This window comes from Simochromis diagramma, unplaced genomic scaffold (assembly GCF_900408965.1).
Source record: "Simochromis diagramma unplaced genomic scaffold, fSimDia1.1 OVJJ01000635.1, whole genome shotgun sequence".
Taxonomy (NCBI): domain Eukaryota; kingdom Metazoa; phylum Chordata; class Actinopteri; order Cichliformes; family Cichlidae; genus Simochromis; species Simochromis diagramma.
The window spans coordinates 1,642-12,352 of NW_024387433.1; the positions used below are offsets into that span (position 1 = coordinate 1,642).

The window sequence follows — 10,711 nt, forward strand, 5'->3', positions numbered from 1 at the left end:
CTCACACGGCGCCTAAGCTACGACCTTGGCTCCCTGTTTATCTGCTCCTGCTGAGATGGGGCAGAAAACCTCTGCAGTATGTTCTGTTCTCTTCTAATCAGACAAATAAGGCGATGACTTTCTGCGAACACTATTTCTTATAACTCAGCAGTATAATGCATCATAAAACAATATCATTCATTCACAATAAACCAGCAGTCTAATGTAATGCAAATCAGTTTAACAAATGCAATAGTTATCACCGTCTTCTAATTCAGGAGAATAATGCAAACTAAAACTACATAATAATTCACCATCTTTAATTAAGGGTCTAACATGGCATAAAATAATATTATAATCTCACACACTGTAAATCTTACTGTTAATAAAGCACTTGAAAAAAAAAAAACATCACACATATTATTGCCACAATGGTAATATAATGTCTGTGTTGTTTTTAGTTCAGCCCAGTGTAAGAATCAAGTCCAAGACCCCGCTTTCTGGTCAACATCTTGCCATGTTGGTCTGCAGCGTCTACGACTTCTTTCCCAATAAGATCAAAGTGAGCTGGCTCAGAGATGGACAGGAAGTCAACTCTGATGTCACTTCCACTGAAGTGATGCCAAATGGTGATTGGTACTACCAGACCCACTCCCACCTGGAGTACAAACCCAGGTGAGTCCTCATCAAAGCTGAATTCGGGTCCAGGTCTATATTCAGATCCAGTTCTGTGAGCGGTCTGTGAATCAGTGATGTTTGTCTTGAAGGTCTGGGGAGAAGATCTCCTGTGTGGTGGAGCACGCCAGCCTGAGTGAACCTCTGATCACTGACTGGGGTAAATACATGTCTGTCTGTACACACAAATATGCATCTGACTACTCACCTGTCTGTTCTACTATTGGCCTCTGTCTGTCACCTGTCTGACTCAGAGCCATCCTCGGACAAATCAACATCTGAATCAACGACACTGACTGCCACCGGAGCCTCCATACTGACCCTGGGTCTGATCTTACTTCTGGTTGGATATATTTTCTACAGGTGGAAAGTCAGACCAGGACTCACACTCACAGACCAGTTAACAGCACTTCATATCAGTCTTGTTAGTAGACTATTTGTGTTCGAAATTCACTTTCATTTAGTTTTAAATCAAGTTTAAGTCCATGTTTATACCACAGTCTAATTTCACTGCTGTGTTCCAATTTGATAGATCCCAGCTATCCCTGTACAAGAGTTCTGGATTGGCTCTCCATCTAAACGGCCTGATTCTGTGCTTTTATTGCATTTGTTAATTCTAATACCAGATTTGAAGCAAAATTAGCAAAATTGCATGTCTATATTACTGAGCTCTGTACTTTATCAGCTATCCTTGGATTAGATATTAAGTCCCGTATTTAGACAGCATCAGATGCTTGAGGCCTCAGGGATCTCCATCTCTTTGACAAACCTGAGGGATTTTACACCATTTGAGACAGGTTTTTCAGAGCAAGCAGAGTCCATTCGCTGAAACTGGGATTTTCACCAAATCATTATTGTTAATGTTTTATCCAGAAGTGTTTTCACAATGTGGATACAAGTTTGTTATTGAGTCTGTTCTTCTTGCTTTTTTCAGGTCCTACTCCTTTTTCCAATGAATGAGAAGGGGGTCCCGATCCTAGTCGTCATTCTTACTGGTTGAATACAAAATCAGCTGGTTCGTGTGTTCAACAGACTCGTGAGTTCTATAATGGGCTACTCTGAATCTGATCCATGACTTCTTGATTTTTTTTTTTTTGATTTTATTGATTAGCATTCAAATATCTCAGTGAAGACAGAACAAAGATCTACCACAAAGCAAGAATGCGTGAGACAAGGCTAATCAAAAGGTATTGGCTGAAGCATTTGCTTATTACGCCAACCCTTTTAACAAAAGATCTTTTTGCATGCAGCTCCTGTACACAGGGCTCGAAGCAAATAATAAAACAAAGCAAAAACAAAACAAACAAACAAGAAAAAAAAAAAAACTTTCCACCTTAGATAAGTAACTACATCAAAGCAAAAGAATCAAGAGGGTTTTTTGGGGGTTTTTTTTGCTCTTTTCATTCTTGATATATATATTTTTCTAATACTCTATTTTTAAACATATTTTTAAACAAGGAAAATGAACTCCACCTTTTTAAATCACTGTCATAACTATTCCACAGGTTAACTCCTCTAACAGAAACACATCTCTGCTTTATGTTTGTCCTTATCTTGTTTTTTTTTAAAGAAATCTGTTCCCCTTAAGTCATATTGACTCTCTCTGACTTTGAACAGCTTCTGAGTACTGCGGCAAAGCAAGTTATTTTGTGCTTTATACATTATCTGTGCCATTTTATATTCATAAAATTTCAGGGTATTCAGATTAATAAACAAAATGTTAGTTGGTTCTATATAGTTTGATTGGTTTATAATTCTTATAGCTCTTTTTTGTAACTTGAAAATAGGAAGAGTGTTCGTTTTATATGCATTACCCCATATCTCCAGACAGTAAGTCTTATATGGAAGCAACAGAGTACAATAAAGTGTGTATAATGATTTTTTGTTCAGGACATGCTTTGTTTTATAGAGAATAGCAATGGTTTTTGACATTTTTGTTTTCACATGGTTTATATGAGACTTCCAACTCAGCTTATCATCAATCATCACTCCAAGAAATTTATTTTCGTTCACTCTTTCAATTTCAATTCCATTAACCCTGATTTTAGATACATTTTTCATTTGTCTAGTGCCAAAAATAATCAATTTGTTTTCTTTATATTTAATGATAACTTATTTACATCAAACCAGTTTTTTTATATATTTAACTCCTTTTCCGCTGTAGTCAGAAGCTGTTCTAGGTTTTTACCTGAGCAGTACAGAGTGGTATCATCAGCAAACAATACACATTTTAACAGTTTGGAAATGCTACACATGTCATTTATATATAATATAAATAATTTAGGGCCCAGCACAGAGCCCTGAGGAACACCACAAGTTACCTTCAGCTGATTAGATTTTACATTATTGAATTCGACATATTGATATCTTTCATCCAGGTAACTTTTCATCCAGTTGTATGCTATCCCTCTTATGCCAGATCTCTCTAGTTTATTCATTAATATAGAATGATCAATTGTATCAAACGCCTTTTTTAAGTCTATAAAAACACCAACAGTATATTCCTTATTATCTATAGCATTAGATATCCCTTCTACAAGTTCCATCACTGCCATCGAAGTGGACCTTTTCACTCTAAAGCCATATTGGTTATCACTTAGGAGATTATGCTTCTCAATATATTTATCAAGTCTATTAACAAATAACTTTTCTAAAATTTTTGAGAACTGTGGGAGTAGTGATATTGGCCTATAATTGGTAAACTGACATCTCTCTCCGTTTTTATGGATTGGAATAACTTTTGCTATTTTCATTTGTGAGGGAAACACACCAGTTTGAAAGGACAGATTACAAATGTATGCGAAAGGTTGCACTATATATTCTATAATACTTTTAACTAATATCATGTCAATACCAAAACAGTCAGTGGACTTTTTATTTTTAAATGTCTTCACAATGTTAATTATTTGTCTATGAGTTACAGCACCAATAAACATGGAGGACACATTCTGAGTAATATGTTTATTTAGGTCGTTATTATTTCTTGACTCTGGAATTTCTTTTGCTAAATTAAAGCCAACATTTACAAAGAAATCATTAAATTCATTTGCAATGTCTTTAGTTTTATCAAGCACAATATCTTTATCTTTTTTAAAATAATCTGGATAATTCTTATTTTTTGAGCCCTTTTTGATTATACTATTTAATATCCTCCATGTTTCTTGTGTGTTACTTCTACTTTGCTCCAATAATTTGCGGTAATATTCTTTCTTACTTGTTCTTATAATATTTACTAATCTGTTTTTATATAACTTGTACTTTATTTCAGCATCTTTTGTCCTCTGTTTTATGAATCTCTTATATAGATTATTTTTCTTTTTACATGCATCTTCTATCCCCTTTGTGATCCATGGCTTATTTGATCTGTGATGCTTTCTAGTGATTTTCATTAAAGGACAATGTTTTTCATATAGTGAAATTACAGTTGATAAGAATGCATCATACGCACTATTTGAATCTTCATTTGCAAAAACCTCATTCCAATTGTGTTCCTTTAAGTCCACCTGGAGGGCAGCAATGGCTCTTGTTGTTCTATGTCGTATCATATCAAATATTTGATTCTTTTGTTTAGTTTTAATCCCAAAATAATTTTGAAAAATTGCAAAAACAGGAAGATGATCGCTTATATCAGTTATAAGAAGTCCACCTACTATTTCATGGTCAATTTTATTTGTGAATATATCATCTATCAATGTAGCTGTATCAATTGTTATTCTACTTGGTTTTATAATTACAAGGAAAAGGGAGTTACTATACATTTTACTGATGAAATCTGTTGTTTTCTGATGTCCATTTGGGTTTAGCAAATCTATATTAAAATCACCACAAATTATTTGCACTTTTTTATCATTTAGGTTGCTAAACATCGCAGCAAGTTTTTCATTGAATGTCTCAAGGCATGAACCTGGTGTCCTATAGATGCAACTTATAATTATATTGTTAGCTTTTTCAACATGGATTTCAATAGTAACACATTCCAATACGTCATCTATGGTGCTTGACATACATTCAATCAGACTACATTTCAAAACTTTATCTACATATAAAGCAACACCGCCTCCTTTTTTATTCACCCTGTTCATTGTAAATAATTCGTATCCTTCCAGTCCCATTTCACTAACTTTCTCATTATCGAGCCATGTTTCTGATATTGCAATTATATTAAACTTTTTTAACTTACTTAAACATTCTGTAATTTTAGAAAAATTTTTATACAGGCTTCTACTATTGAAATGTATGACCGACAATGCATTTGCCATTTTAATATTCACATTGAATTGGTCATCTGTATAGTACTCACAAGTATTATTGGTGTTATTGTAGAAGTGGGTATCTGGGTCAATGTTACTTTCAGGGTCATGCATGTTGTGCTCTGCATAGTTAAACGTTTTGAAGTTCGTTTTCTCAGTGTGTGTGGCAAAATAACCACCTTGACAGTCCTTTTCATAATCAAATTCTTCCTCTTCAATATCTCTGAATGGAAACCTATAATCTGTGTCCAAACTTGTCATTTATGTGTTTTTGTTGTTGTTTTTTCCATTGTTTTTGAGCCGTAAGGCCAGAAACACTTTCCATACCCATTGTTCATTATCCAATCGTCACTTTTCCAATAGATTCCATAGCAGATTCCTGATTATTTATATTGCTCTAAGTCTTTGAGTTCTCCTATCATCACAACTTTCGCTTCTTCGGGATTGCCATTTAGTCTTATCATTACTTTGCAGTTCCTCGTCCATGTCGCTTGTATCTTATTTTGTTTTCTCAGGCTGCGTGCCTGTCTTGCAATTTCAGCAGTCTTTTTCGTTAAATGTTCATTTAAATACACACCGGTCCCTTTTAGCTTCTTACCCTGTTTCAGTAACTCAATCTTTGTTTTGCGACTCACAAACTGAAGAATAATTGATGGCTTTCTTTTACTGCCTTTTCTGGGGAGCGTGTGGCATGCTGCAATATGATGGCTCTGAATACTTACATTCTTCGTTTGAAGGAATTTTATCACTTGCTGTTCAAGCGTTTGCAGCTCCTCTACCGGGGCATCTTCACCGTCTTTACCTCCGCCAGCTGTTACTCTGGCGTAGGTTCGGTGTTGCGTCTCCAGTCCACTTATGACTAAATCATCCATTCTTGTGTATTGTTCAAGGTCCTCGATTCGCCGTTCCAAGTCGTCTATTTTCTTGTCCTTGTCCTTTATGAGGTTTTTTAGTTGTTTTATTTCATCCATTAGGTCATGTAGCATACCTTGTTGTTTAGCCACTTTGCTCAGTTCATCAGACATGAAATTAAGCGATTTCCTAATCTCCTCTTCAACTCCTGGGTTTGCTTTTTTAGGCGGCATTTTGAAAATGATGAGATTGGTATTTCCTTGTGATGGCCTGTTGAAGTCACTGTCGATTTACTTGTTGGTGCCTTGCTAGAGGAGCCTGGGCCCAGTGGCTGCTGGAGGATCCTGGGCCTGGTGGAGCAGGAGGATCCTGGGCCTAGTGGCTGCTGGAAGAGCCTGGGCCTAGTGGCTGCTGCAGGAGCCTGGGCCTAGTGGCTGCTGCAGGAGCCTTGGCCTAGTGGCTGCTGCAGGAGCCTTGGCCTAGTGGCTGCTGGAAGAGCCTGGGCCTAGTGGTTGCTGGAAGAGCCTGGGCCTAGTGGCTGCTGCAGGAGCCTTGGCCTAGTGGTTGCTGGAAGAGCCTTGGCCTAGTGGCTGCTGGAAGAGCCTTGGCCTAGTGGCTGCTGGAAGAGCCTGGGCCTAGTGGCTGCTGGAGGATCCTGGGCCTGGTGGAGCAGGAGGGTCCTGGTAACTAAACACATAAAGTCACCCTTGTCAATAATCGACTGCTTCTTGAAAAAAGTAGCACATGACTAAACACATTTGTAGATTTTCACTGGATGTCTCCAAACCACAATAAACAGAAACTGTCACCTGTGTGTTTATTTACCTGCATCAACACATTAATGTCAAAGAAACCAGTTTACACTACTTTAAACACTGACCGTGTTCTGCACCGGGGAACAGTGTTTGTCTATATCAATTTTTTGTTCATTGTCTCAGAAATCTTTTGCTCAACAATCCAGCGATGAGTAGCAAAGCGCTGCTGTCTTAAGTATGGCTTCAGGATGAGTGGAGATCAGTGTCAGGTATGGAGATTGAACACAGGTGCGTGGGCCAGGGGCGGGAGCCTGTAATGAGCACCGCCCCGGCAGAGGCAAGAGAGAGAGGGAGGGAGAGACAGAGAGAGCAGAAAACAAAACATGTTGCCTAGCACGGGGTCCATTTGCAAGGCACAGGGACCATGACTAATTTTTAAAAATCATAAATACATTTTTAAAAAGTTATAAATCTGTCCAAAAGTGCAACTAAAAACTGTGGGGGCCAATGACCCAGACTGTGTAGCTCTGGGGGATGTTGATGGTGGTGATGGCTTGGACCAGACAGTGTGAAGGCCTGTGGCTTGGATGGAGCGGGTAAAGTAGCATGAAGTAAATAAGACAGACTCAGATGATTCTCAGGAGGAATTGGCATGCCTTGAGCTCTATACAATACAAGAGAAAGATAAGGAAGCAATATGGCTCACACCAAAAATACAAGACGTTGAGTTACAAATGGAGTTTGACACTGGGTCTGCCCTCTCACGTATCTCATATGAACACTACAGAGACAAATTCCCTAATCTGAAACTCTAACACACCTTAGTGAAACTGAAAACATAAACCAGCGAAATAATTATTCCTATGGGAAAACTAAAAGTGAAAGTGGAATATAAGAAAATAAATGCAACCTGGAACTTTATGTTCTGAAAAATGGAGTTGCGGCTTTCACACTGTCACCTGCAGCGTCACCATCCACAGCTGCCACGCTGCCGTCTGGCTCCGCAGCATCCTCACCTGGTCCAGCCTCTGCCGCCTCTACACCGCTGCCCGATCCAGCTCAGCCTGAACCACCTCGCCTTTGCCGGCCATCTTCCAGGCCTCTAGCTGGACGTCATCGCCGTCGAGGGCGGCCCCCAGCACGGGGTTGCCTCTGTTACCGCCATCTGCCTTCCGCACGGTCGGCCTTTGGATTTCCTCCACAGGTGTCGCTGCCGCTGGTTTTCGCATGGCCAGCCCCCTGAACTGTTCTGTTTTGGATGCCTGTGCTGTTGGCCTCCTGGTCGACCTCCATGAACCTTTTGAACTCTGTTTTGAAACTGTTGCCTGAGTTTTTGATGGTCTTGTTTATTTGTTTCAGACTTGAAAATATAACTAGAAAGCGAAAATTTCTGAAGAAATTTTAAGTGTGCCTGTGCTACTGCCGGATCAGTTGACCGACGACATCAGGATGTATGCGGTTTGAGCAAAAAACTGTTTTAAGCAGAGAGTCATCAGCTGTTCCTGTACTCAGCTGTTAGGGCCGGTTGCTATAGTAACTCCTGTGAGTGGCAGGAGGGAATAGGACACACACACACTGCAGAGAGATGGGCAAACAGGAATTAAGCTCTGAAACAAATGCTTCCCAAGAGAACAATGTAGGTCCGATCACAAAAATTCTTTCACCGTGATTGGCAGGAACTTCCACACTACAACATATTAAATTTTCATGCCTGTAGAGTGTATTATACTGACGTGGTGACAGTGTAAAGACACCCTTCGATGTTAAGTTTGAGCTGAAAATTGAGAGCAGTTTTAGAATGGTCGTCTATGGGGGACAGAGAGGGAGGAGGCTGCGCTTTGATGGCATTTGTGAAAAGACCGTAAATCTGATCTCAATGAGGAAGAAACTGGATGAAAGAAGACAACGATAGCTACGTTTTGATGTATAAATTATAGATGTAGGTTAAATGGTTAGGGTGGGACAGGAAGAGAAAGACAATTTTTTTTTAAATTATTCTCCACACTCTGGTTTTATGGCAGTTGACAGTGGGGCGAACATTCCGTGAAAATTCCCAATTTTCCTAAAACTTAAACTGCTCTCGTGAAACAACCGTAAAAGATCGCAACATGGGTTTGGTCAATAAAAGTAGGCCTTCAAAGTGGCCTGGGTTGGCACCTTTTTTCGGGCCCTTCCCCATCAAAATGAATGGGGAAAAATGGGGTCTTTTTTTGGGAATTGACTGTGTGCACGTTAGCATATGCTACTTCCGGTGCGGAAACTCCTGTGGGGAGCTTTGTTTCCGGTGTCCTATTCGCGCCTTGTTTACGGTCCAAAACAAGTTAAGCAAATGAATGAATCAAGCGGCGATTTACATTTCTATAGATGTCTTGGGCATTTACCCAACATATCTGTAAATGATGTTCATCGACTTGTCGATATTTTTTCCCCGTGCCTCAGAGCAAAAGAGAAAAGGGATTCAAATGTTATATTTCTCAGCTGTCCCTCGTTTATCGCGGGTGTTATGTTCTAAAAATAACCAGCGATAGGTATGGAGTTAAATCAGGGCCATAATGTTTGTGTAGTTAAAAGAAAAATTTGAAATCGAAAATATGTAAACTGAAAGCAAAAGTCACATTTTTAGAGTGAACTTTGAAAAAGAAAGAGTTGGATTTAAAATAAAATCAAACGTTTTGAATATTTGTATTAACTGAAAACCCAATGGTTCTTTTATCTACAATTTCTCTGAGTAAACTTTATTTAAAAATTTTCAGTAATCTTCTTTTCATTATTATTATTTTTAAAAAATCTATTCAGTCTCAGATTACATTTTTTCAGATTCAGATCTTTTAAATTAATGTACAAAAAAAAATTCTTCAGGTTCGGATTTTTCTCTCAGCTTCAATTTTTTTTTTCCACTTTCAGATCTCTATTTTTCAGTTACAGACTTTTGGCCCTGTTTTGGCCTCGTGGGCGTGGCTACACAGAGAGGGGCGGGGAATCATGAGTGACAGCAGACCGCTGCAGGTTCAAGATGGTCCATTTTTCATGTTGCCTTCAGGAAACCTGGGAATGAACATAATTTATCAAACACCTCCTGCACTGTATTATTTGATAATGTTTAGAAAACATGTCATGCATAACTGCTAAAACTCAGTTACTAAAGCTCTTTCAAGCAGTAATGTGTACAAATTACGCCGTAACTGATCAATTATGAGACGTTTTCCCAGCCACTACGTGAGAAGTGGTCATTTCCCATGCTCTCAAAGTAGCGCGCATTGTATCAGGTGGGGGCTGCTGTTAACTTGTCCCTCAGTGAACGATGGCGTCGCCTTCCAACAACACTGCTGGCGCGAACAATCAGGTGAGTGTTTAAGTTTGGAACAATTACACTGCAGTCTGTGAATACTACGAATTTAAGAAGTGGCTATTGTTACGGTTAATTTTTCAGCTATTCTGTTTTTTTATTTTATAACGTTTTTTGCTGAAATGCTAGCTCAACAGAAACGCCTCGCTATCATTTTCGGCTGAAACTTACATCCTAGTTGATCTGTAAGCTTGGAGAACAACAAAGTTAGTGAAGTAACGTAAAATTCTTTGTATTTAATTTAGGAGCAGCTAAAAAGAGAGATGCTTCAGCGACTACTGCATAAAGTTTCCCAGGTCATGCACAGACAACCCCTCGATGTGGACTATTTGCAGTTTGTTATCGACCATGAGATGGTCCTTTTAAGATCTTTGTCCGATCAGGTTGAGATCCCTCAAAGTATTATAAATGCTCTGATAGAGCTGTCAACTGTGCTCAGTATGGAGGACGTCAATGAACAAACCCCCTCTCAGATGTCAGTGTCAGAAGGAAAGCTGGGACGTCCAAATTACAATGTATCGCCTGTACAGCTCCAGATACTGACAGAAATGTTCTTATCAATCACCCAAATTGCAAAACTTCTTCAGGTGCTGTATAACTAGTAAAAATATTGCCTTAGTACACATTGCAGCTATATAATTTCATCTGCTAAATTACTTTTAGGTGGAATCTTCAACTGAGCAGTCACTTCAGGGCCTTACTGATGAGATTTTAAACTGTGGATTCACTGGAGCCATCTCGGTTCAAAACAAGGAACCGATTGTCCGGTATGCTGTGACATGTTTTTGTTTTTCTATATGAATGTAAGAAAAATAGCATCTGAAGATGTTGTTTAATCTCTTTTTTGTACCCAC

General features: G+C 38.8%; 1 protein-coding gene and 1 long non-coding RNA gene across 2 annotated transcripts; both read left to right on the top strand.

Moving 5' to 3' along the window:
- The first annotated feature begins 406 nt into the window (after positions 1–406).
- LOC120722423 (H-2 class II histocompatibility antigen, A-K beta chain-like) lies at positions 407–1,525 on the top strand. The gene is made up of 2 exons (XM_040013415.1): positions 407–654; positions 747–1,525. Exons 1-2 carry the CDS (start codon positions 422–424, stop codon positions 901–903), a joined length of 390 nt encoding a protein of 129 aa, XP_039869349.1. The 5' UTR covers positions 407–421; the 3' UTR covers positions 904–1,525.
- An 8,270-nt stretch (positions 1,526–9,795) lies between these two features.
- LOC120722420 lies at positions 9,796–10,419 on the top strand. The gene is made up of 2 exons (XR_005693446.1): positions 9,796–9,854; positions 10,103–10,419. It is a non-coding gene; the product is annotated as an uncharacterized LOC120722420 (long non-coding RNA).
- The last annotated feature ends 292 nt before the right edge of the window (positions 10,420–10,711 follow it).

What these genes read in the sequence shown, in the direction of transcription:
- LOC120722423 (XM_040013415.1), top strand. Translation starts at nt 422, where the DNA reads ATGTCTGTGTTGTTTTTAGTTCAGCCCAGTGTAAGAATCAAGTCCAAG. An exon ending in CACCTGGAGTACAAACCCAG is followed by an intron (nt 655 to 746) that starts GTGAGTCCTCAT and finishes TTTGTCTTGAAG; the next exon opens with GTCTGGGGAGAAGATCTCCT.